This window comes from Pezoporus flaviventris, unplaced genomic scaffold (genome assembly GCF_033815535.1).
Source record: "Pezoporus flaviventris isolate CSIRO_AGI_PZ_B2104156 unplaced genomic scaffold, CSIRO_AGI_Pfla_v1 ptg000066l, whole genome shotgun sequence".
In the NCBI taxonomy this organism is placed as follows: domain Eukaryota; kingdom Metazoa; phylum Chordata; class Aves; order Psittaciformes; family Psittacidae; genus Pezoporus; species Pezoporus flaviventris.
The window spans coordinates 1177488-1204785 of record NW_026892614.1 but is presented as its reverse complement, the minus strand read 5'-3'; the positions used below and the strand labels follow the sequence as shown (position 1 = coordinate 1204785).

At 41.4% G+C, this 27298-nt stretch overlaps 1 protein-coding gene across 2 annotated transcripts in view; it reads left to right on the top strand.

Moving 5' to 3' along the window:
- The window catches only part of DAAM2 (dishevelled associated activator of morphogenesis 2), a 172396-nt gene that overhangs the window by 114618 nt on the left and 30480 nt on the right, over nucleotides 1-27298 (top strand). Inside the window, exons 8-17 of one of the 2 annotated variants that reach the window (XM_061470897.1) lie at nucleotides 724-827; nucleotides 2973-3039; nucleotides 3957-4074; nucleotides 5341-5479; nucleotides 6904-6962; nucleotides 7359-7543; nucleotides 8503-8820; nucleotides 15474-15581; nucleotides 18381-18413; nucleotides 22594-22700. In XM_061470897.1, the coding sequence (XP_061326881.1) occupies nucleotides 724-827; nucleotides 2973-3039; nucleotides 3957-4074; nucleotides 5341-5479; nucleotides 6904-6962; nucleotides 7359-7543; nucleotides 8503-8820; nucleotides 15474-15581; nucleotides 18381-18413; nucleotides 22594-22700 (1238 nt within the window). The remainder of the gene's footprint in view (nucleotides 1-723; nucleotides 828-2972; nucleotides 3040-3956; nucleotides 4075-5340; nucleotides 5480-6903; nucleotides 6963-7358; nucleotides 7544-8502; nucleotides 8821-15473; nucleotides 15582-18380; nucleotides 18414-22593; nucleotides 22701-27298) is intronic. The other variant, XM_061470898.1, reaches the window with a different exon arrangement.

The following is a 27298-nucleotide window of genomic DNA, read 5'->3' as shown; positions in this document are numbered from 1 at the left end:
TTTGGAAAATATTTTGCTTTATCTTCAGAAATGTTTTGAAATTTTGTTTTGTTTCAAAACCAAATTCAAAACATTTAGATTTAAAAATGTCAAAGGGAGAAATTTCAGAAAAGATAGTTTGTTGTTTTTTTGTTCATTAACAGGACTTTCTGTTGAGTCTGGAGGATAGTTTAAACTGATATTGTTTCATTAAAATTGTTAATTTTGTTACCCTGGCTTTTCTTTTTTTTGTTAAACCACAACAGACAACAGGCCCATAAGAGCTCTGTCTGGCACTACATTTGTGCCTGTATGTCCTGTAACATCCTGCTGAATAAGTTCAAAGTTTGCTAGAGTATGTGGTGATTTTATGACAAATAAACATAAAAGCTAGGAGAAAGAATGCAGTACTTTTCATCTGTAAGCAGCAGGTGGACCTCTAATGGATTAGCAGGGCAAACACTAATAACTTCTGTTCTCTATGGAACAGCATGGTGTGTGTCCTGTTCTGACAGGGTATGCAGAACTCACTGTAAGTAAGCAAGGACTGTATTTTTAAGTGAAATGGATGTAAAGGCATTAGTTTTTTTTACTTTACTGGAATTAGTTGCTCTGTGAATTTAGTGTCAGGATAGAAGATACTAAAAAGGGAAGAACTGAGGTTTTAAGTAATTTTTCTCTTTTATAATGTGATTAATTAAAAGCTTTTGAAATCCAGTAACTTGTTTTCCCCCGCTTCTTAAGGATAATTTGGAGTTCCGATTACACCTACGATATGAGTTTCTAATGCTGGGAATTCAACCTGTCATTGACAAGCTAAGAGGACACGAGAATGCCACACTGGACAGGTAAGACATGTTCTCTGAGAACAGTTGTTGACCCACAGAAAGAGTTCTTAGAAACTCTCCTCCATTTGGGTTTCAGATTTGAGCATTAAGCTGTCTCTGTCACTTCCTAAATCTGACTTTCTTTAAAGACAAAAAGGAGATTTGTCCTTAAAATCAGCAGATGAAGTAGGAAACGTACATACTGAATTAGCAGTGGCTGTGGCAAGGAGTTCCTGAATTGCTTTTTTTTCAAAGGTGGGATGGCAATTGGAATGAAAAAAATAAAAAATACATTAAAAATTTTCTTTTTTTTTTTCTTGTAGCAAAACTTGTAACAAAAGCCAGTTCTGGTAGGAGGGAGGGAAGGCAGTAGTTAATTGACTTCACTGAGACTGAGTATGTGTGGTTATATTATATATGTGCATATATATATTATATGCACAGGTTTTGAGTTTCCATGTTTTTTCTTTAAGCTCAGTCTTTTTTGTGATCTAGTTGTATCACAACCTCCAAACAGCATCACTAGCACGACTATGAGAGAAGGTGGGTAAAGGGGTAGAGATGCCAAGGGGGCAAGCGAGAAAAGTAAGGAGCATCTTCAAACAGCTCTGCAACTGCACAAAACCTAACACCTGCGTCAAAGCAATCCCAGGCACAGCTACAGGTTGGGAAGAGAAGAGATTCAGAGCAGCCCTGTGGAGAAGGACTTGGGGGTGCTGGTCAATGAGAAAATGAACATGAGCCGGTTTCAGTGTGAGCTCGCAGCCCAGAAAGCCAACCGTATCCTGGGCTGCATCAAAAGGAGCGTGACCAGCAGGTTGAAGGAGGTGATCCTGCCCCACTACTCTGCTCTTGTGAGACCTCACCTGGAGTATTGTGTGCAGTTCTGGTGTCCTCAACATAAAAAGGACATGGAACTCTTGAAACAAGTCCAGAGAAGGGGCACAAGGATCAGGGGGCTGGAGCACGTCTCGTATGAAGACAGGCTGAAAAAGTTGGGGCTGTTCAGCCTGGGGAAGAGAAGGCTGTGTGGAGACCTCATAGCAGCCTTCCAGTATCTGAAGGGGGCCTATAGGGATGCTGGGGATGGACTCTTCATTAGGGACTGTAGTGACAGGACAAGGGGTAACGGGTTAAAACTTAAACAGGGGAAGTTTAGATTGGATATAAGGACGAAATTCTGTTCTGTAAGGTTGGTGAGCCACTGGAATGGGTTGCCCAGCGAAGTTGTGAATGCTTCATCCCTGGCAGTGTTCAAGGCCAGGTTGGACAGATCGTTGGGTGACATGGTTTATTGTGAGGTGTCCCTGCCCATGGCAGGAGGGTTGGAACTAGATGATCTTAAGGTCCGTTCAAACCCTAAATGTTCTATGATTCTATGTTACTTTTGATCTACAACATAATAACCAAGAAGACAATCTGTCCTATAGGCAATCTGTGTTCCTTCTGTCTGTAACCAGGAGGTGCTTAGGGGCATGTTTGGATCTTACACGTTAGTCATGAGAATAACAGTGGTCTGAGACTACCCCAGATGCCTGGATTACACAGTTTATATGCCAAGTCTGTATACAGGGGGATGTGCCACAGCCTTTCTCCACATCATCTTCTGTGCTCTAGTCTTGGTGTAAGAGAAATCCAGTTGCCATGGTCTTTCACCAGGACCCCAGATCCCACAAAGGCATGCTGCTGTGCTCATCAATAGGCAAATGTAGACAATTATGAGCTCTGCTGTTCAACTAATCCATTGAATGCATCTCTGCTCCACCATGTGAAAGAAACAACTTGTTAGTGGTCTAATATTCGGTGAACAAGTATGGCATGGACTTCTTAGAAATCTATTGTCACTGCCGGCACAGCATTCACCACATATAGAATATCCCTTTCCTGTTCTAGGTTTACTTTCAGCAGCCTTACCTCAACACAGTGACCTAGCACAAGGGTTAAAGAGCATGTATAACTCAGCCAGCCATTCCTTCTGGCTTGTCGCTGACCCCCCTGAGTTGCCTTGCATACGTGTCTCAGCACTTCATGTGAGAAGTGCTTGCTAATTTCCAGGTGTTCTAACTGGAAACGTGGTGTTGCTTCTTCTGTAGTGACGTGCTTAGTTTCAGTCTGAATTGTGCTATTGGCAGGTTTTGTTTGGTTTGTTTTTCTGTTTTCTTTTAGGCACTTAGATTTCTTTGAGATGGTCAGAAATGAAGATGACCTGGAACTTGCCAAGCGGTTTGACCTGGTAAGTTTTTCTCTGGAGTACCTGAACTTGCCAAAATTGAACCTCCACTTTGGATGCTTAGTGCAACTTCCCTTTGTGTTCCCTGAAAACAGTGATTGACTTTGGTACTGAGAGTGGCTGGTGCTTTTGTTTTAATTGTTTCTCATTTAACAAATAGCGGGTTTGTGATGTGTGAATAATGATCACAGGGCTTCTGCCAACTGTCTTTGACAAAGACTTCTTTCTTTTGTTTGGCTGAAGGTTCAGAAGTGCAGAGGGTCTCAGCCCTGCTCTCATGTTCTCAGTCCTGATGATCCAGGTGCATTCTAGATTCAGAAATCTCCTTTACAGGACTACGGGTGAAGCTTGGGCTCTTCTCTGATAACTCTTCCCAAGATTACAGGAAACTCTCCTGAAGACTGTCATCTCAGAGCCTGGGGAGAGGATCAATATTTTAGATGGGGTTGATTTTAAACACAAGCCTAAAACAAGGGTGGTTTCCACAACCTCTAGCAACAACAAGAGGCTGTAGGGTCTAGAATAGTTAGATTCCTTTTTCTTCATGACCAGTTCTGGCCATACACAGTACAGTTCAACTAGCCCTTTTCTGCTCAGCTTTTACAATTTGTGTCAGCACTTTCTATGACCCAAATGTTTTACTTGCTGCAGAACAGTTCTTCGTGGCTTTGCCTACCTCCTACCTTTGTAACCCTTTACTTTGGGGATCTTTTCCATACTGGAGTGGTGATGGCAATGATGGTCTCAAAGACACGTATGCCTGCTCCTCACTGGAACTTGTAGCTGGACACTGCAGGAGGCTCTGCAGAGGTCCAGTCACTGTAAATTTGCCTGTGTCTATGTTGATCAGATCTTTCACAGTCAGGCTTTCACTATGCATGGTTTTTCTCTTATTCTTTCATTACCTTCTCTTACTTCAGATCCACATTGATACAAAAAGTGCCTCTCAGATGTTTGAGTTGATCAAGAAGAGATTGAAGCACACAGATGCCTATCCCTATTTGTTATCCATCCTCCAGCACTGTTTGCAGTTGCCATGTGAGTACATAACAGTTTTCCAGAGCAAGGGATGTTGAAGAACTAGGTGAAGCTTTGGTGTAGGTACAGGGTCAGAGATACCAGAACACACATCGCCCCTGTCTTTCACTCAGAACTTGGCAGTGGCAAAGGGCCATGGTATCTTACACTGACTCCATCCAGTAGATTTTTGTAGCAATACTTAAAGCAGCAGCTTGACCTCTCTGCACTTGTAAATAAAATGAAGTAGCTGAGACATCCCAGTTGGTCACTGACAGAGCTTGTAATGATTTTAAATTAGAAGTCTTAAAAAAGAAAGAGCTCTTGTGCTGTGAAGCAGGGAATTCCCAGAAATAGATACCATTTTGAATATTAACAAAATGCAGTGAGGAATGTTTCTGGTGAAACAACGCAGTACTGAAAGCTGTTCTGTCACTGGGAAATTCCACAGTTAAGTCTTCAGGCTTCTGCCTCATGGCAGTGCATCAGTGGAGGGCTTCTGAACTGTAACTGAAAAAAGAAGTTGGTATTTGTTTTCAACAGAAGTGATAGGAATCTTTTTGTTAACTGTAATAAAATAATTCAGTTATGCTTCCAGAGTGTAGCAGCTGATCAAAGGCATACCAAGATCACTAAAGAACTGCCTGCCTTGGTCCTGTTAGGTATCAGGTGCTGATCTTTATTACAGCTGTACTTGAGCAGTCAAACTGTTTTAAAGAATCTAAAGGTCTAGGTTGTGCAACTCAGGGAGCTTAGATGAACTTTGTTTCTCTGGCTCCATGGGATCAGTCTCTTTGGTTCAATCTCTGCTTTCTCTCTGCACTTTTTGGTCATGTTTGTATAAAATTCTCATGCCATTTGAGTTTCACTGACCTTCAGATAACCAAGCGTGCAGTAGAACACCTGACTGTTTTTACAGTGCTCAGCCCCAGTGTTACCTTGGTACCAAAAAAACTCCCAACATCAAGCCTCAGAAAATACTGAGTAACAGCTATCACAAAGAAGTCTCTTTGACTTGCAAGTTTGAGTTAATCTGTCAAATGGTTGCACAGCCCAAATGTGCAAATCAGGTGTGGAGTTGCTTATGCCTGTTATGTGTTGTTCCAGTATGCCAGGGGTTTGTAAATAATCTGCTAGCAACAGTTTGGGATTTGGCTTTGTGTTCTAACACTACTACATACAGGATTGAGATGGAAGGTGGAAAGGAAGGAATGCCAGTCTGTTGGCAGGTGTGTGCATTTTGGCATAGAAATGAAAGTTCTCATGAGTTGGTCTCTTTCCATGCAGATAAGAGGAATGCAGGAAACTTCCAGCAATGGCAGCTGTTGGACAGAATACTACAACAAATTGTTCTTCAGGATGAGCGAGGAGAAGATCCAGACATAGCTCCACTGGAAAACTTCAATGTCAAAAATATCATTAAAATGTAAGCTGCGTAATTATTGTTTATTTCTGTGTTGCAGGTATATGATAAATATGCAGGTGCTTAGGAAATATAATACCTGAGGAGCTTCTTATTTTAATTTATAGCTCCTCATTGTCTTGTTAGCATTCTAGTTGCCTTTGAATGACAACTAGATAGCATTTTCTAGTGGCTTCTAATTTTTATTATACTAAGCTGGTTAGAAGAGCAGAAGAAATACCCATGATTTTATAGCAAGGCTTCCTCATGTACCTTTTTCTATTCAGAATGTTGATGACAGCTTTCATTGATATTCACAAAAAAAAAAAAAGTGATCATCTCTATTTAGATCTCATTCCTCACTAATGAGCACATGGTTTAGAAAGATTTCAAACAGAGGAAAGCAGCCTCCACCTAGCACACAAAACCTTTTACCTCTTCATGAAATGTCTGTGTGCTCTTACCCACAGACTTGGCTAAGGGCATTATAATTATTTTTTCCTATAGGATGCATCATTTGAGAAGTCTAGCTACATGAGCTGGCTCTTATTTCAACTTCCTTGTTTTTCAATCCTTTTTTAGCCAAACTTTTGGACTTTTTATTCCATCCATATGCCTTTGCAGGTAATTCCTGGCCCATTACCCTTCTGAATTATCCATTGAAAAGAGCATTTTATAGAACATAAGCCACATATGAAACCAAATTCTCCTGTACTAAAATTCTTACAGTCCCTCCTGTTACAGGCATAAGCCAAAATCAAAAGTGATTTTTTTGTCATGGAAAAATACACTGGTGTTGATCTCTTTCTGTCTATCTGGATATCAGACTTTACTGTAGACCTTGTGCCTGATCTTCCCTTTCTGCTTTTATGGCTACTCCTCATTCTGCATATCTAATCAATCTCCAGCATGCCCTGCATATTTTCTGTCAGTAATAGGAAATAGTAATGTGAAATGCTCATATCTCAAGATATTGCCTTGTTAGTGGTATTTTTCCCCAATAGATATGCATCCTCTCTCCTTATAAGAAAGGAAAAAGAGAACCACAGAAAGCAAAAAAAAAGATGGCCATATGGTCTTGTATTAAGGGTGAGGTAATTTGTAACCCACAGCAGCTATGATTATTTTAGTGATGACTTCTCTCTTTCAAGATAAGTAGACTTGGCACTTTGAGGGCTTTACCTGAAACACAGGAATGTATCAGGATTTTTTTCACCAGGCATTTGTTTATCCCTTTTCAGCACCTGGAGCAACAAGCCATCACATTTATATTAGTTGTTGGCTACAATAACGATCAGGATCTGGAACCAGACTGACCACTTTTATGATCCTGTATAAATATATAAATTCACCAGGTTGCCTTTTGCTGATCGCTGTATAGAGTGGCCACTTGCCTTTTGGCCTGGGTAGCTCAGAACAGGATTAAATTATCTGATATCATCTTTCAGGCTGGTGAATGAAAATGAAGTCAAGCAGTGGAGGGACCAGGCAGAGAAGTTTCGGAAAGGTGAGTGCATCCTCTGTGCTTGGGGAGGCCAAAGAGGAGGGAAGATGCCAATTCCATCACAGAGCAGCAGAGCTGGACACAGCTTTTCCTTTTGTGGACAAACCCTGCTTTATTCCCTCGAATAATTGTGTGTTATGGTGGTCAGTTTATGTGTTTTATAGGATGGAGCTTCTCTCAATCCACACGTAAAGTGATTTGACACTCCAGGTGAAACTTAGGCATCGCTGTTTTGATCACTGAAGATCACTGTCAAGACGGACTGTTTTCTTTTTCTTACTCTCATACATCCTCAATTGAACTGACAGATTTGTCAGCTTTATTTCAGCATAAATTGCATCTCTCTGGGGACTCTTCATGTGCTGTACTTCATCATCCCCACTTGCCTGTTCCTCCTAGACCATGCCGAGCTGATGAGCAGGTTAGAGAAGAAGGAGCGGGAATGTGAGACAAAGACCCAGGAGAAAGATGAAATGATGAAGACACTGAACAAAATGAAGGACAAGCTGCAGAAGGAATCATTGGAGCTGCGCCAAACTCGGGACCAGATGAATGACCTGGTGGCTCAACTTAATGAGTTCTCGGTATGAGACTGTGACTTTTCCCATCCTTGTTTAAGGCCTGCTAACTAATGAATGACAAACAAAAGCACATTATGAGTTAAATACTTTCTATGATCAGTACAGAGAGAGTCTGTCTAGCCAGCTCCAAAGATGAGTACTTAAGAAGCTGCTTGACTTTTACCTGAGACTGAAATCCCTGGGGTGGTGGTATAGAATGGATAATGCATGGGCTGTCCCATTTGTTCTCCTCAGCCACCTTCCTAGCAGAAGCTACTGAGGCACATGTGTCCTCCTTCAGCCATAATTTTTACTGTTGAGTGGGGTGGCCCTGATTTTTATTTCAGTGCAATAGAGATAAACCTCCCAGACACAAAAGTAAATTTAGTGAAGGATTCAGTGAAGACTGTCATGTTCCAACAGTATCTGTACTGCCTCGGAGCCCTGCAGAAGTGACATTTGCAGCTGCTTCCTCCTGCTTGGTGCTCCTTCCATCCCTGCAGTGTGCCTGAGCCTCAACTTGCCAGGACACAGCCCTGAGAAGTTAGACACTGCAGAAAGCAGACTCATTCCCTCTTCCCTTCTCCCACTTTGTATTAGTGGGGCCTAATGACAGGCATTCTGTATTTCAAACCCTAAAGTTTAAAACCCAGGAGTTCAAAAGTTCATAAGACCGAACTTTTCTTTTTATTCATACATAAGGAGAAAATAATACTTTTTGGCTTTTGATAGCTTTCTGTTTCTCTGAGCCATTTATGGTCCCTTTTTTCAAGCTCTTCTCCATAACTTCAAGGGCTTGAAACTTTCTCTTAAACGAAAGCTGAGATTCCTCCCTTTATTGCCTGACTTTGAGTGCAGGAGGCTTTAAAGAAAACATCAAATATTTTGAGTCTCATAACAAAATCATATCAGCTGGCAACATGGAGTTACTGTGCCTTTTAAATGGTTTGCTTTCTTTTTCTATGTGTTTTTTTGTTTTCCAGCAAGGAAGCAGCATTTCCTTCCCACCCCCACCTCCACCCCCTCCAGGTGGCCCATTAGCTTTGTCCTCTTCTCACATGTCTGAGAATCTGCCACCACTGCCACCTCCTCTGCCTTTCTCTAGTTGTCCCCCTCCTCCTGCTCCACCACCCCCTCCAGGAGGACCTCCTCCTCCACCAGGAGCACCACCTTTCTTCAGCATGGGAATTCCACCTCCTTCAACAACCACCTTCAGCAGCAGTGGCACCAGCCTGAAGAAGAAATCTGTCCCACAGCCTTCGCACCCACTGAAGTCATTCAACTGGGCTAAGCTGAGTGAGGTAAGACATTGCAGCAATTAATTTCCTAAGTATAACTCAGTGTTCATTAATGCCATGAAGTGCAACGTGACAGAAGCAAGGGATATTGTGACTTTCTGCGGGCTGAGGTCAGTAGGAGACAGTAACTGTCTTGAGGGAGTCCCCAGTGCAGCACATATCCTGTGATGACCAAGGTTCTGGTTAGGTTGAGCTGCAGTAGATCTGGGCATGCTATCAGTTAGGCAAAGCTGTAGTGGAACTGAATATGTAAGCCAGAGCTAGACATCTCCAGGACTGGTGTGCCAGAGCTGCCTTCACTTGTGTGTCAGGGAAAAGGGTGGACAGAGCCAGTGTGGACAAAGCATGGTGAGAACCAGCTCCAGAAACAGCTCCCCTTGTGGGAGCTGTCACCAGGGAGAGAAAGGTAGCCACTTTTTCATGGCCACAGAGGAGGCTGCTCTTCTTGCATGGTTACAACTCTGTCTCTTGGTGATAAAACTCCACATAGGCAATAAAAATGGAGAACTTGGTTTCTTCTGTTGCATTCTTTTTCTGCTACCTTGGTTGCCTCTCCTTTCCCTCCACTTCTTTCTCTTCCTTCACTCTCTCTGACTTCTCTGTGCCCTTCCCCCCCACCCCTGCCTTGTCTTTAGGTCTAAATTTTTTTTTAAACTGATTTAGAAAGGAAAAAAAGTGTCTGTGTTGAGTTTGGATGGCTTCCTAGAAACTCAGGTTCTCTTTTAGACTGAAACTCACCCAGGGCCCTACTCCAGCATTTGGAATGAGTGTCCAGGGACCTCTGGAATGCTGCAAAAATTCTCTCTCCCCCTCTCTCCTTTTCTTTAAAATAAAGTGAAATAAAATATTTGCTGCACCTTCTGTGCTTCTCTGTCAAGGACACATCGGGGGTGTGGCAGAGAATGTAAGGACGGGGATTTATTTTCCTTTGTAGAACATGTGACTTAGTGCTCTGAAGAAAAGAAATAATAACTAATACATGTATATATATGAATGCATATGAAAAAGAGAGAGTCACAGGTGTTTCTGTTTAGTGTACAGTAACTGTAGGCTTATCCTGCCCTCTGGTTGGGAGTGAAGGCAGCTGTGCTAATAAAATTGAAGACCTGGGTGGTGAGGTGGGTAAAAGATGCTATTTTGAGGAAGGCAAACTAGGTGGAAAAAGAGGGCATAAGAGGGTGGGGCTTCATTTTTAAGTGTTTGCCAGTGTTTTGACCTGGTAAGGTCTCTGCAAAACTGCAGAGGTTGTGTTGCAGACACAAATGGCTTTACTTGTTATTTGGGTTGCACTGGCTGCTGGAGGAGGATATACCTTTTGGTCATCTTCAGCAGTTACCCTAGATTCCTGCTTCAGTAACAGGCACTTTCTGTTCACATGCCTATGAATCCTCTGAATGCAATGTCACAAGTGGGTCACATGGCCTCATCTTGCTTTTCATTGCCTTTGTGGCACTTCCATGGTGTTCTCCTGAACTGTCAAAGTAGCCATACTTGAATAAATGAATGAATGCTCACAACAAGCACACTGGCTGGGATTCTCTCTCCTAAGGTTTCTTCCAGTAAGTGAAGATGATGTCAGGACTTGAGCAGTCCATATGAGAGCAAATCCCTTTCTGTCCATGCAGCCTGTCTCAAGAGAGTGAGAGAAAACCAACAAGAGGCTGAATGTGATGAACAGAGATGGCCGAGAGATATGTCTGCAATATACTTTCTCAGTAACGGAGTCAAGGCTGTTCTCCAGAGCAATTCATATGACACCTTTTTTCCCAATGCTAATACTGTCTTTGGAGTGAGAGGGCTGAGCTGTTGGGTGTTAGGAAAATGACCAAATATATTCAAACTCTTGGCAGTTGACAGTAACAGATTGTTCACAGTTCCCATGGGCACCATGAAAAAAGGTTTGACTGGAAAGTATTCATTCTTCTAATAAGGAAGCTCCAACAACCTGCTAATTTCCTTTGAAAATTACTAGCTTTGATGTGAGCTGATGATCAGCGGCAAAGCCATTTAGACGCATGGATGGGCTGAGTTCTGATGAAGCCCTTCCACATCACAGCTCCATTCATACAGTGTCGTAGCATCATCTGTGAATTCCATTCATAAGCGCTTCAGTAGTGCTGGTGCCAAGGTTCTCTGTTTTTTTAAGAAAAAAGGTACTGCAGTGTAACCACTGTAATGTCCTGGAAAGATTCCTTCCTTTGTTTCTGGAAAGCAAGTGGAGTTTGCTCTCTCACTGCATTTTACACAACACCCAAGGTCAAATAGGGACCAGACACTTACAGTTAATCCAAATGATGGACTCGTTTCAAGCACACTGGAAATATTAATATTTAATAATGAGTATTAATAATTATCTCTTTAATAAATATAAACATATTGATTTGGAGCTATCAGAGTAAATCAAGTCAACCTTCAACTGCACTGCTTGTTATCTCATGCCTGGAGGAGCAGCTTCCCATTACAAGTCAGGCTGCTAATGTCTAGTCAGTAGTCTGAAAGGGGCTTTCTTTAGCCAGCCGTAAATAGATCTGGCTGAAATTGCTTCACAAGAAGCAATTCTACATACTATGTAGGATTAAGAAACAGACCAAACCAAATAAACAAAAAACACGCAACAAAACATCACCAGAACAAAAAAACTCCAACAATCACGTAAATAGAAAATGTTCATTTTGAAACTACTTTAAAAACAAAACAAAACAAAAACCTATATTTCTGTAATGTTATTGATGATTCTGATTTCTGGAACTTTCTTCTTAAAAGCAGCCAGAGTATCATGGCAAACGATGAAAAACTGCTGCCAGCGATTCAGAATGAATGGAAAAATTTCTACAAAATCTCAGTGTGAAGCTACTCATAACATCTTTTGTGGTGCCTCTTCTTACAGTGAGATGAAAGAGCTGTCTCAATTAACAAACATGCCAGAAATACAATTTTTGCTCCAAGTGGACTTTTCTTACACTGAGGAAAGGATCTGATATCAAGAGAGAAATTTGAAAAGCACTTTCTGTTTATATCCCTTTTTCAGATTCATACTGGAATTATTAATTAAAATTTTAAGATGCTTCATTTTTTGATGATTAATATTGTGGAAATATAACCTACTAATAAGTAGGGTTGCCTGCTCCAGTATTCACAGGACACTCAGTTTCTGTGGTTTATCTGGGTCTGCAGGACAAACAATAGGCTTTCCTAAAGTACAGTAAGTTTTCACTCATGCTGTGAGGTTATTGAGGCATGATGAACTTTAGTGTCTTGCAGAGTATCACTGTTTATCTTTCAGGATAAATAAAATCATCTGTTAGATATAGCAGAGGGCAGCTTCATGTGATTTGTAGCTCCATAAAACACTGTCATTCTCTAATCTTGGTAGGTCTCAGCAAGTTGGGCTTCCACAAAGGCGATCCCCTGGTGATGTTCAAGGCTAGGTTGGATGGAGTTTGGGGTGACATGGTTTAGTGTGAGGTATCCCTGCCCATGGCAGGGGGTTGGAACTAGATGATCTTAAGGTCCTTTCCAACCCTAATTATTCTATGATTCTATGATTCTGTGAAATGACAAAGCTGCAGCAGCTACAGTGAGCCAGGATATTAAACGTAACATACCGAAAACCTCAGTTGAGTTTATCAGCTCAGCCTGATTGAGCAAATGCCTTGTCAATACTTGATCTGACAATAAGAGAATGTTTCCTTACCTAGTACATACCACCATTTTGCTACAGAACACTGGGAAATGTGGTTCATAGGATTTGCTTCCCAAAGGGGGGCAAGGGTTCGCAAAGCAGAGGAACTACAGATCTTGGAAGACTTGTAGAATGAATAAATGAATAACTTTTTTATCTTTTTTCATTAGGACACAGAAAAAAGGAAAGAATAAATAAATTATTTACTTTATTTTTAAATTATTAGTTAGGGACCATAAATATTTTTTGTGATGCTGAGGGAATCCTTTACCATAGCAGCCACATTACGCAAGTCTGTTTCTCTTAAAATGTTCAGTCCCCCTGGCTGATGACAAGGAACTATCAGCCAGTTAATCCATAATGGAGTAGCAAGAGCTCAGTGTAGGAAATTATCTTTCAGCAGCATAAAAGTTTTAAAGGGAAGAGCTTAAGTAGAAATAGAAAGGACAGCTCCATTGCAGATGTTTTGTGTAACAAAGGTTGTTTATACCTCTGCCTCCCTTGTTTGTTCTTTGTATTAGCCCATTTGGGTTTTAAGCGCTCAAATTGGGTTGATTGGGTTGAAGTTCTGTTTGTGCACACCACTGCAATAGGTGCTGCTCTGGAATTTGTCTTTCTCTACAAGTAGCATATAAACTATCCTCTACAGGGCCAGATTCAACCTGGGTCATAAAATGAATCTGAATTGAGAATAATTTTCGTTTCCTTGGGTTCTTCTTTCTCTGGTAAAGTATGGATGAGAACTACTCTCCACAATCCTGTTGTAAGTCTTGAAACTGCCTGTTCTGGCACCTCTGCAGTTCATTCAGACTAACCCATTATGTAGCACGTTTTCACTGGTTTTGCCATTTGTGAGGAAACTTCACTCCCGTGAGGGATTTATAGCTGGACAAGTAAATGGCAAGACTCTCATGAGTAGCTGTCTCCTGAGTCACATCCAGCCTTCTGCCAAACACAGAGTGTAGTTTTTGGCATCCTCAGGGCTCTAGCCTGATGATGATTCTAAGGACTGCTCCTTCATGTCCCCTGACTCCTGTCAAGAAATATTATTTCCATTTCAGTGTTTGATGGGACAACCTGAAACAGTGAGCCACTCAGAGAACTGCTCTGCTGTTCAAATACATCCCTCAGGATTTATAATTAAAGGTTTATAAAGCCAGCCTGGAAAATGAATGTGAATGAACACTCTGCCTGGATGTTTCTGGCTAAGATTGGCACTAGAGTCCAGGGTTAGGATAAAATGAAAATTAACTTTGTCTCCTATTCCTTTGGCTGAGATGAGCCTCCCAAGCTCGTTCATCCTATTACAGTCACAGGGTCATGATGTTTTTCCTGCTGTGGAAAGAAAATCCACACTTATTGCAAGGAACAATACAATGATACTGGTGAGACTGTTCAGGGATAGGTGCTGTTCCCATCTAGTGTATGCTCTCACTGCACATGGCAGTGCAGCACTGCAAACAGCCATCTTTCCCCTCAGGCGCTCAGGCTGCTTCTGGAGAGAGGGTGTTGGTTTTCCACCACAGTTTCTCCCCTGCCAGGAATTTCCTCCAGAACACTTCACACTTCTATTTCCCCCTCATTTCATCCTCCCATCAGTTTTTTTTCCTTGCTCCTTGAGTTTTGTGGCTTAGCACATTTCCCTGATTCCTTTGATGACTGTGAATAGGAAGTAAAGCCTGTTCCTAATTAGTTCTGATAATTAAGTGTTAACACACTTTGCTGTGTAGGTACAAGTCAGGTACTCCAGAGCTGGAACCTGCGTGAGGATTTCATTGCTATTGCTTGCTATCCCTTGGCTTTCTCTGCATCAGTGTTTTGCTGGCTTTTCATCTCCTGAGGTTTGCTTAGGTCTTTTTACAATCCTTTCTGTCCATTTCGTTTTTTTTTTTAAATCAATACCTTCCTTATTTTTCCAGTTAATAAAGTGCAATAAATGTACACTTCATTAACTACACGAACTGAAAGACAGGGTTGTCAAGTCTGAAGGGCAGCTTTTCCTTTTCTAAATCAGTAATCGCCCAAAGCTTGTCCCACACAACATGCATCTTAACAGTCAGTAGGGAGGAGAAGGTAGTTCAATTTTTGAGTTCTCTTTGTCAGCAAGGACATCTGTCCTGAGAATATCAGCAGGACATCCTAAGGCCTTCTCCTAGTTTAGGATGACTGCTGATTAGCTAATTTGTGTACTGCAAGGGCTTATTTGGTCCAGGGTTGGTGGACAGCAAAGTTGAAGGACTGTCTGTCTCCCTCCATGCTAGAATTCCCTGGCATTCAGGATAACATATCACCTGGGCTGTGACCATTTCCAGTTACTGTGGATAATGCTCTTTCAGAGATCTGGATCTAGTTTGTGTCTATGGGAGTCAGCAAAGAGCTCGTGTAGACAGGGGAGATCATTTAATAAGAAATAATTAGACTTCAAAGTCTCAGGGCCTTAAAAGTAAAATAAAATAAAATCTTAAACTACTTTCATAGGCAGGCAGGATGAAAACCACACACCCTTTGGGCTTTAAAACAGAACCTGCAAAATTTGTAGAAGGGAAGATGTGTCTGGGGTTTGTCATGCATCATTGCCCTTCCTAAGCTTCTTTCTCATAATGATAACACTTCCTTCAGTGTGACCACAATGATTGTCATAGACAGATAGACTCTCTTGAAAGGGAATGTACTGTGGGATCATGGATATTGCATGATATGTGGTCTGCTAGTCTTGGAATGTGCCCTTTCTTCAGAGGTTTGCTGTGATGAAAAATACAAAATACTGAGTATGTTTAAAATTTAAAAAAAAAAAAAAGACACCACTATTTTTTTTCTCCTTTGACTCTTGAAACAAAATGTGCCCTCTAAAATGACAGGAGTATTACATAGGAATATGGCCAGTGACCAGGAGAGAATAAGCTGTCCAAATGGGATTGGATGTTCTTAGCTAAAAGCTTTTGCTGTCTCATTGAAATATGACCTTTTCCTTCAGGACAGGATCCATGGCACAATCTGGAATGAGATTGATGATTTAAAAGCATTCAAGGTGCTGGATCTAGAAGATTTTGAAAAGATGTTCTCCGCATATCAGAGACACCAGGTAGGGGTGAACTCGTGCACAACTTGTCTTCCATGAATTTCTAGAGGAGGAAAGAACATGTGACAGTGGTCTGCGTCCTTGTCCACCTGCAGTCAGGCTGCATCATTTGCTGCTGTGCCACTGTTCAAAAAAAATCACAAAAGAACTGGGAAGGACATATAGGGCAGAGCATAACCTGTTATCAACATACTTCATGCTAACGGGCAGCTCTCAGAGACAACAGCTCCCAACAGATAATGCTCTATTTGATCTTAGCAGCCCCTGGCTTCCAAAAGCTCCTGAGTTTTACGTTCATGCCTGATACCTATCTTTCTATTTCTCTCATTCATCCAGAGAAAAAAATCTGTAGCTGCCCAAGTACTGAGCAAGGTGACTGAGTTCTCTGCCTTTGGCTTTGTCTATTTTTATTCAAACAGCCAACTGACCCTGCTGGCTAAGTGACAGAAACTGTCTAAATTACAAATTATAACACAAACAGCATATTTAAAAGCAGTCATTTATTAGAATGTCTTTTCCCTCCTCCTCTTTTTCTTGGAAAGCAAATCACCTTCAATCTGTCTGTCTCCGTTGAATGAGATTTAGCAGGAGAGGGATTGTACTTTCACACTCTGAACTCCCCCAGCTTTCCTTTGCTTTTGGAATATGTTTGGAGAAATCAGTCTTTCATAATCTGCAGAATTGGGTCATTGCTCTGAAGTTTTAGGAAAAGACACAGACATGATTGCTATAAGCAGCCTTTATGATTAAGTATTAATGTGATGATAACTACTTTGCTAACTTATTCAGTACCTTAAAATTAACAAATATCTTGCCATTGGGCTTTTCATCTGTTCCCTTCTCTCTCTCATTTTTCTATTTAATCCAGTAAGCATAATTAATAACTCTTTGGATTTACTAGCTCACAGCCACATAGATAAGCATCCCAACTTGAACTGTGAAGAATGCGATGTTGCCAGTTGCATGAGAGATTTCATTTCTCGTTTTGCTCCTACAAATAGCTCCTGCCATTTCAGTGGGTCCCTCTTTCTTCCTGAAACAGAACTTAGTTCTCAGAGGGAAGAAAAGCACATGAAACTTCAGTGCTGTTACAAGGACAGATTTAGACCCTGTGCCAACAGCTTAGCTTAGCTATGGTGGTGATCTGTCATTTGTCTTTTAAGTAGCCAGACTGTCATCTGTGCGTGTGAGTAGCCACTGCAGCATCAAGTTGCCATTCCAATGTTTCAGCTGCAAAGAATGCAGCTTCTTCACTAGAAGCTTTGCTTCCTTTGGGCTCCAAAATCCAAAGCCAAAGCTGTCCTTGTCTGCTGACTGTCAGTTGGAATCATAATATTTATGGCAGCTTTACCAGTCACTGACAAACAGCCTGGCCTGTTCAACTGTAAGCTAACTTGACCCTTATCCCTACCCACTGGAATGGAGCCATCATCTTGGAGTGACCTCCATGTGTCTCAGAACAGTTCTCTTCCATCCTCATTGAACACATTTTATGACAGTGGCTCCAGACACTAGAGTATCACTTATTTAAGCTATTCATATTTTTGTGTAGTTAAGTATATTGCTGCCCTTCCATCTTCTGTTAAGGATTTTGTTGGTTTGGATTTTTTGGTGGGTTTTGTCATGTGTATGTCTTCTCTCCCCCGCTTCAGTATTCCATTATTATTACTTTACATGATAATTTATTTTTCATCCATACTCCATGTGAAGAGGATTCCAATCAACAAGCCCTTATCAATTTTCTTTATTTTTACTTTTTAAGGGAGAGGACACCAAAATTGCTTTTGAATCAAAAGCTAATCAGAACTTCTGCAGTTGGTTCACACTTTATCTTTTCTCTTTTTTTTTTTTTTTGGATATACTCCATTCTGGCCAAGTATGTGTTTACCCTGGGTTTGTGAATTTTATACTTCATCTAAATGTCTGTAAAGAAAAATGTCAGTGCAAAGCCCTGATCTTTTGCTTTTGCAACATTGAATGAGTACTGATAAAGACATTTCTTTCTTTGCTGCTAATAACATGATCTTCATATAAATTAACTTTTTTCCAGTTTAATTTATATTAAAACAGCTTTTCTTTCTTCTTCATTTTGTTAATGACAAAGGGTCTCTTCTTCTCTCTCGAGCCCAGTATATCACTTTTAGTGGTTATGAGGGAAAGCAGAATTGTCCAGTGTACAGAATGCTGGAGCAGGAATTCTTACGTTTGTCTTTTGAGCTTGCTCCAACCTTAATGTGTAATATTGACCTTTTGATTCAATATATCTGATGTTTTCCTGGAGTATGGAATATGTTGTGAAATAGTTGGTGTCTGTCACCCAACAGTGCTGTAAGGCTGCTTTTGGTTACAGAGTGCTTTCAAAATACTTGGATATAAATTGTTAAAGGATATAATTTGTTATTGAAATAAGTCATTACTAACAGTGGCAAACTATGCCTGTGCATCAGGAGACGAGAACTGACCCTCAAGTTTTAACCTTGGCAGGTTAAACCTCCAGCCTAGGTTTATAAAGGTATTTAAGCATTATACTAGTAAACATTTAAAGACCTAAGAGATTAATGTTTAGAGACTGAAATTATTCTTTTCAAAAAGGACCTAGAACTTAGTTCCCCAGCATCTGCTGATATAAAATATGCAAAGAAATGCTGAAATACCTTTGAACCACCTGGGTCAGTATTACTTGCTCAGCATTTTATTCTCTTAGTATTTGTCTAAATTCAGCTGCCTTGTTAAACTGGATATCTTTCTATGTGACTGATTTTGGCATGTTTCCTTCTTTATCTGTGGCTGCTGCCTGCATAGGACCTGCTAACTAACCCCTCCTCCTGTAAGCAGGTGAGTATCATTGTCTGCTTCCTGATCTTGCAGGGTGTGGGAAGGGGAAGTCCTGCACCATGCCATTATGGAGTCATCACTCATCTCATGCTACTCTTTCATATGCTCTTGCACTTCTCCTTTCTGGGTGAAGAAGGTGGTACAAAAAATTCCTTTAGTTGTGTTAGCTCTGAGATAGGAAGTAGTTCCTGTTTTTCACTATAACCTTACTATGGTTAATGCTGGTGTCTGTAGTTCCCTTTTTGGTGATCCAGAGGACAAAGACCAGGGACAAAGTATAATGTGAATATGGACTCTTAACCAAAGTAATAGTCTCTTTAGTGGAGAATAAAAAGGGAGTCTCAAGGAGCCTTCACTCCCACTGTTCCCATCTGTGGTCCATCTGCTTTGCACAGTATTGAAGTCTCCAGATGTATTCACTAGTCATAGACTTTCTGATAAAGAAAACCTTCCTTTCTGTAAAACTGGCCTTTGTTTGGGTAGAAGGATTTGTGTCAGCTGAGGAGCAGAAGGCTTAGACTGCAGGAAAACCTACTTCATTTCAGACTTCTGAAACCTTCAGAAAGTTCAGCAAAAGGCTGAAATGACGTTTAGATGAGGTAGAAATATCAGACTGCCTACATCTCTTCAAACTGCCTGCCTCTATGCAAAACTCTTGGCAACACTTTCGGGAAGAGCGATGCTATCAGATGAGAGTTTTGCAAATGTCGTCACAAGTGTCTCTGGTGGCTTAAGAAGGAAGTAGTCCTCACCGTGAGTGCTCAGAGAACTGTATTTGGAAAACCTAGTCACAGGATGTGGTTAATACCTGGCTCTGGGACATTTACTTTCTTTACTTTTTATCTTACTACTTTACTTTTTATCTGCTTTCATGATGGCAACACGTACCATGACTAGGTGCACCAATAAGGTAGAAATATTTCCCTAAAGTATTGATAATTACTATAACCTAAGGTGCTGCCATGGTACCAGACCACAACTTCTGCAGCTGACCAAAATCAAACTGCATTTGAAAGAGGGCAGCAAAATTTTGAACACATTCCACATGTCTAGTCATTCCAGCACTGAAATTTTAGTTGCTTTTTTTTTTTTCAGTTAAAGTCTCAAATCTGAAATACTCTTTGAAGCACATAACATAATGCTATCCCAGATAGAAAGGAACAATGGGATACAACTTGGGTATCTTGCCTGTCAGGTTGACAAGAGGTCCAACTACTCTTGCTTTGTATGCCTGGCCTATCTCACTTAGGCTAATCACTACTGCCCCCTTGCTCCTCTTTTTTCTGTGTCTACAAAACTGCAGATAGTCCATATGCAATCTGTTTTCCTTCAGCTAAGCTTGGAATCTGGCTCTGGTAATACCTGAGGCTTCTTCATCTGCTTTTGCTTACATATAATTCCAAGTATCTGTAAATATCTCTCTCTTCGAGTTGAAGAGACTTATGACCAAGGAATGGGCCATGTCTGAATAGTTCAAGTTATTAATTTGTGTTGAACCTTGTGGGTTAGGGAGTTGGAAATGGCATGGAGACTATTATACCAATCCCTGCTACATGGCTTTAGGGGAAGCCGTCTAAAGCCCCACACCACAGCAGCAGCCAGACCCTGAAACAACTTGTTTTTTGCCTTGGGATGGGTGCTGGTTAACACTAACCAGGTGTCCTTGTTTGCAAACATTAACTACTGAGGAGGGACAAGAGCACAGACCAACAAGTGTCTTTCTTACCTTCAACAGCTGCCTATCTCCCTGTTCCCCCTGTCTTCCTCCCCACAAACTGAGGAAACTCAGAAGGACTGACATCTGTACATGTCAGATTATTCTGGGAGTGTTTGCTTTTTGCTATTATTAGTTATTCTCTTATAAATAATAAACTTACCCACTACTCGATTTCTCCTTTTTTGGGGATACTTTTGAAGGGACCTTAGAACTTATCCAGTTCCAACTCCCCTGCCATGGGCAGGGACACCTTCTACTAGACCAGGTTGCTCCAAGCCCTGTTCAACCTGGCCTTGGACACTGCCAGGGATGGGGCAGCCACAACTTCTCTGGGCAGACTGTTCCAGTATCTCACCACCCACATAGTGAATAATTTCTTCCTTTTATCTAATCTAAATCTCCTCTCTTTCAGTTTAAAACCATTCCCCTTTGTCTTGTCACTAAATGCCCTTGTAAAAAGTCTCTCTCCAGATTTCTTGTAGCCCCTTTTTAGGCACTGAAAGCTGCTCTACAGTCTCCCTAGACCCTTCTCCAGGCTGAACAAGCCCAGCTCTCTCAGCCTGTCTCCATAGGAGAGGTGCTCCAGCCCTCTGAGCATCTTCATGGCCCTTCTCTGGACTTTCTCAAGCAGGTCCATGTCCCTCTTGTGCTGGGGGTCCCAGAGCTGAACACAGGACTCCAGGTGGGGTCTCATGAGAGTGGAGGGGGAGAATCACCTGCATTAACCTGCTGGTCACAGTCCTTTTGATGCAGCCGAGGATACATGGTTTCTGGGCTGCAGGCGCATACTGCTGGATTGTGTCAAGCTTTTTGTCAACCAACACCTCCAAGTCTTTCTCCTCAGGGCTTTTCTCAATTCATTATTTGTGCAGCCTGTAGCTGTCATTGGGATTGCCCCAGTCTAGGTGCAGGACCTTGTACTTAGCCTTTTCTGTCAAGCTAGACATTTTGGACACATTCAGCAGAACTGTCATGTTCGTTTCTTCAGCTGGTGCATTGTACCTGCTTATAAATGCCACTTAGTATTGGTAGTGGCTCACTGCAGAACATTTGGATATGGTTGTATGAATCCTTTGAATAGCCAGGAACAACACAGGCATGTTATAGCTAATTGTACCTGGAGCTTAAATGGCAACTAGCAATGTGAATCTACGATTTAAATTTAACTCTCAAATACTTGGGTGTCAATATCTCTTGGAGCGGATTAGTCTTGCTGATATAAGTAAACCTTGAGCCGCAGAAATTTGAGTCCTGGGAGAGAATTCTGGGAAGCACTGCAATATGCTTGTCCTGATCTTACACCTTTTCCTGGGTGTCTGCGGTTAACCACCCTTACAGACAGGATAGGGGGGTAGATGGGCCTTTTGATCTAACTCAGCATGCTTGCTGTTATGTCCTAAGAAAGAAGTCACGTTGCTAATTTGATAGGTGCATTCAGAGCTATATTATACTTGTAAATCTCAAAATCTCCAGGCATGACAATATGGATATCCTGGAAAGGTATTTTTTTACCAGAAGGTAGGTGGGAAAATAAAAACCTGTCCTGTTTCCAGTTCCCTCTTTTCTGTTGGCAACTAGAGTGCTATTATCCAGGATTGACACCTTTTATCATTACCTCTACTTCCCTTTAAGGAATGGTGTTAAAAGATACTCAAACTAACTACAGAATTCCAATCTCTGGAAGTAAAATAAATCTCGTTGCTCTGAAGTGTAGGCAGGACAAGGAGACAGACAATTCTGGATGGTCAGACTGGATTTGCAAATAGTTTCTCTCTGTGTGCTGTGACAAACATTTTGATGGACTTTTCCTTTTTTTTCCCCCCAGGTGATGAGTTTGTCAATGGGGATATGCAGAGAACTTTGAAAAAGAGTGGTTTCTATATGCTTTAAAGTATTAATTATTTTTTTTTTAAAAAGCTAGTTCAGATGTAGATATTGACCATTTAGTAAGATATATTTAGTAAGAGAGATGCCATCTTGCCTTACTGTTGTATCTCTCATATAATATGATATGGACTGGTCCAGTGGCAGCCTTCAGAGGTGATTGCAGGATTTTTCCTGATTGTGCTGCAGTCTTTAAGAATGCTGTGTAACCCTTAACAGGAGGCATCTGCTGAAGGATATATGCTGTGACACCAGTGGGCTTTACTGTAATGTGCCCAATTTTCTTGTTATGCCAGTTTTGTACATTAACATAATAACATAACTGTTTATAGAGAGTCCAGTAGGTCAGAATCAGATCCAGTACTTCTTATCAAAGATGATCTCATAGGTGGTAATGAATGGCTTCTGTTTCTCTAGTAATACAGGATCTACCTACATGTTTTCTGCCCTTCTCTCATTTTCTTACCATGTGGGTAGATTTTCCAAGGTTGGGATGGATTTTGTTCATTGCACTCAGCTACGTCTTGGGTGAAATATAATACTGATTGTTTTCCCTCCCTTTTGAATTTTTATATGCAGAAAGAGATGGGTTCAACTGAAGACCTTTACCTCTCTACACGAAAAGTGAAAGAGCTCTCTGTGATTGATGGCAGGAGAGCCCAGAACTGTGTCATTCTCCTTTCCAAGTAAGTGTGCTAAGCCTTAGCTCATAGGAAATGCCATGGTCATAGAGGGGATGGAATCAAACAAACATAGAGGCAAGAGGGGATGGAATTAAACAAACAGACATGCTTGTTTTCCAAACTAGAACCACTTTCTAATACCTGCAGAACTTCAGAGAAACCTCTCTTGCAGTGTCATAAAAGCATGTCTTTCTCAAGAATTAGCTCACTTAATAAACATATGCAAACACACATTTTGTGCTTTAAACAGATAAGCATCAAGATTTGTCTGAAGACTCATCACCAGAAAAATATCAGAACTCATAGGCAAATGAAAGCAGCTCTTTGGCATTGCTTGCTCTTTACTCTTAAGTGATATGCCCCCCCATGTTGTTTGTCTCTGTCATGTATGTTTCTTTCTAATGCTCTGAGCACCTCCCTGGAATACAGCAGAGCTGAGGGTGATGTTCATCTTTGTTGGTTTTGACTTTTGATGGGAAAAGTGGTAAATGTAAGAAGATATGTTCAAGAATCAGGTCTTGTATTTGTAAATAAGGTTTTGGAAGCCAGGAGTTGCCTTTACATGCTCCTGCAATGACTAATGCCTTCAAATGCTGTGACATCAGGGCCCTCTATATGCTTTTCGTGTCTTTCTGCCAACATGAGTACTAGGCCAGATGTCTGTCACTAAATACCAGATTTGTGCAGACAATGATCCACCAGAGAGAGCTGCCATGTGAGCAGATGGGACATTTCCTAGAGGTGGTAATATAGTGTGTGCAGGTGGCTAGGCTGAGGAGGATTCAGGAAGGTGGTCCATAACTTGGTATGACACTAGATATTTATTAAAATCTTCCATCTTCAAAACAAAAGGAGTGTGGACAGCAGCAGTACATGTTTTTCACCTTTCACCTCTTCTGCCATGCAAGTCTGGCCCATTCTTGCCTGAGAGGAATCCTCTTTAAATAGTGAGAGAGAAAGGACAGTCTCTGTGGTTTGCCTTCCCTTCTGCTGGCTCCAGCAAAGTGGCATGAACTTGCACTTCAGGGTACACAGCATGTGTTCGCTCTAGGTATGCCATAAAGCCAGTCCACTTCAAGCTGCTAGTCTGGGCTCAAATCAGAGTTGAAAAGCTGTGGTTTGTGATTGCCAATTTCTCCACCAGGAAATATCCTGGTCTTACTGGTAGCAGGCATAACAGGGATGTTAGCGACTTGGGAAATGAGCTTGCTGTCCCTAAGAAGCACACCAGTTTACATTGTGCCCTGTTAACTTCACTGCACTGTGCTATGGGAAACACCAGTCAGCATAGCTATCGCTGCCTTACATCATTTAATGTTTGTAGCAGATAGTGTTACACCCAGTGTATCAGAAATACATAACAGCTTGACCCAGGGTTGCTATTCCTCCAAAACTTACCTTTTAAACTAGGGAAGCAGAAATCTTTGGGAGCGAAAATGGCACCTCTACATTGATGCCTTTTTCTGCTCTTTTTGCTGATATGGTTCTATTATTAAAGAGAGCAATTGGGCTGCTTGGCTACAGACAATAACTGAAAGGGTTTTACAACCCCTTTGCAGTTCTTTTTCATTACCCCACTTCTTCCTCCTTCAGGTGAGAAGCTCCCAGCTAAATCAGCCCTAGCTTCTGCCATGCCCTTGCTGCTGCAGCACACCTTACATGTGTGTGCATGTGAGTGTGCACACATGTGCAGTTGAGAGAGGATTTAAAACCAGTGATGAACAAAGAGAGTTTGTGCAACCCTGAGCTGCAGCCCCAGCCTTCAGGTTGCCACAGTATCTGCCAACAGCTGTTTCCAATTGACTCTTAACTGTGCATGTATCCCTGTAGTTTATTCCCCCTTTGTTTACACTAAACTGTCATGTCCTTTAAAGTAAAATAGCTGCATGGGTTGGGTTTTCTTTCCCTCCACTACTGAAATGTTTTCGTTTTACTAACACTGTGTTAGCAGGGGTCAGGCAGAGCTCATATTTCGTATGGTCCAACAAGCCAAAACCTAGCTAGAGTGAGAAATTGATGTCTCTTGCTTTCTTTTGCGGAGAGACTGGAGCATGGTAGGCTGAGAAGAGATGGAAATTGAATTGCTAGTTGATTTTTGCTGACAGTTAACAGATTTGTAAAACTTCCTCCCCATTGTAATCTCTATTTTCATTCAAAAAAAGCTGTATTTCAAGTAGTTGATAGCAGCATCTTTCAGATTTCCTGCAGTAGAAGGATGCAGTTTTCCTTGTTTAATGGAGTCTGGCAGATACAAAGAGAAGCTCTGTTCCCTAAGCCAACTGTGAAGGTTTGAATAAGCACAAGATCAGTTTTTCTCACAGTATTTCCAGTAGATCATTATTCAGCCAGGACATGGAAGAATATGTGGTGAGTCCAGGTAAACAGGTGAGACCAGCTTCAAATCTGGCTTTCTTAATGGTGTTCCCAACATACAGTTATTTCTGTCACACTGGAAATCTGCTGTCTCTCATGGTTTTCCTGATGCCTTTAGTTTCTACCAGGCTGGAGATTTACTGTCAGACTTGTGTAGTCTGGAAGAACCATCCCACATCCCTGCTTTTGCCTAGAAGCTGGAAATGTCTCTGACCTTTTTCACCAGGATGGCTACTTCCTGCCTCCGTTACTTAAGTAATGGATAGTATTTCCACTGTTCTAGTGTTTTTATCTTTAAATACTCTTGCATAACATGCCTAAGATGTATTGCTTAATGTCTTGCTCTGTGAAATGCTCCGGAGGGGTGCAGTTCTGTGAGAGACATTGCTGAAAAGAAAGCTCAGTGTATCCTTATGGAACATTTTTGTGCAAGTTATTGTGCATGAATTCCAGCAAAATCATTATGTCAGTGTTCTCATGAGATGTGTTTGTTATTCCTGTAGCCCAGCTAGTCAGCAGTAACCCTCTCAAGAGGCTTGAAACAGTAGGAGTGCTAGCTAAATGTCATAAAACCAGTAGTAGCAAAAGGCCACAGAAAACCATTTTTGTTTGTCAGTAGATAGACACTTTACCAAATGTGGTTTTCATGTTTCAAACATGTATCAATTAGGAAGAAGAAAATGGATTCGTGCAATGTTTCCAACCAGAATATTAGAGACCAAGTATTTCTCTCACTTAGCTGTGGCTCCTCAGTGCTTCTAAACCTGCTCAGTTCAGGCATTAAGAGGAATGTCAGTCAATGTCAGTCTCAGTGTACTGACAGTGCTGTGCCTTTCTGCCATGTGCCAATAGAGTGTTCACCCTTATTTCAAGGTAGATTCCAGGCAACATGATTTTGGGGTATAGATTGTATCTTGATACAGAAACAGCTCATTGGACTTAGCAGTTCAGTTCCTCGGTGTGCTGTCTTGAAAAACACTATGCAATAAACAGTGTCTCCTGGGTTCCTAGAGCAATTTTCTAATTTTAAATGAAGGCCTACAATAAATGGCTTTATCTGCTATTCTGAGTATAATGAACCCCAAGGTTAAACTGAACACATCAGTCAGTACCATCCTGCCTTAGATCACAACTAGGAACTGATAGGTAGGGTTCTGGTAAGGGATAAACCATTGGCTTATCAATATGTTATTGTAATTTCAGGATTCCCAAGTTTGGCCCTGCTTTGCCTGGCATAGAAAGACAGCCATCCGCAGACCCTTCTTAGTAGAAAATTGAGTATATTTGGATGCAAAGTCTTGGTCATTCATGAGCTTTTGCTGATGGAAAAAAAAAAGCCTGTTTCTTTATGCACTTGGCAGAATACTTTCACAGTGAAGTGCTGAAAAGGCACTGGTGGATTTCTTTTCCCAATGTGTTGCTATAATAGTGGAAGATGTACCTGGTAAAATGTCCCAGCTGTTGTCCCGCAAAGGTTAAGGCACTGTGTTTTTCACAGGCAAGATGAGTTGGCAGCTGAGATAAGAGGATGTGAAAAGACTGACTGCATCTTTCTGCCTTCTTAGTGAATGCACAGTTAGACCAGCCTGACTACTGAATGCTTCTTCTCAGAACAGGGAAACATCTTTCCTGCCTTTATGGGATAGTGACAATGAGTATTCCCAAAACACAGATATTTAACAGCCCCCAGATTGGCAGTGGTACAGAGCTTTGGGGGATGTCAGGAGTTAAAGAAGCCTTATGTCCCAGTCACAAAGTTTGGGAGTGAAATAACTAGTAGCCTTTGTGAAATGGGTTATGGAGGTGGAAAGTTCTGCAGTCAGTAAAAGCTAAGATTTGTGTGAGCTACACAAACTAGCTGAGTATCAGTTAATGCCTCTTGGTGTCACATCTACTACTGTTGGCATCTTTTGGAAGCACTGTGGTTCAGTTTAGTTTGAATTAGAAAATGGCCTCGATACACGATAATCAGTTCTCTTCTCCAAGTTAAAAGGAAGAGTGGGATTGTGATCCCTGTGGTATGGGAGCTTAATGTAGCTGCAACAATGCTCCAGGTTCGCTGGTAGTAGGCAAGCATGCTTCTTTATCAAGAGCTAAGCAAGATCGAAGGAACAAGCCCATGAAATAACTCACTTTTTCTTCTGAGGGGGAGATGGTTAGTGAGCAACAAGTATTCTGCTTTCATCCATGGGAAGGAGAAATAGAAGAGGGGAGGTTACTGTGAATTA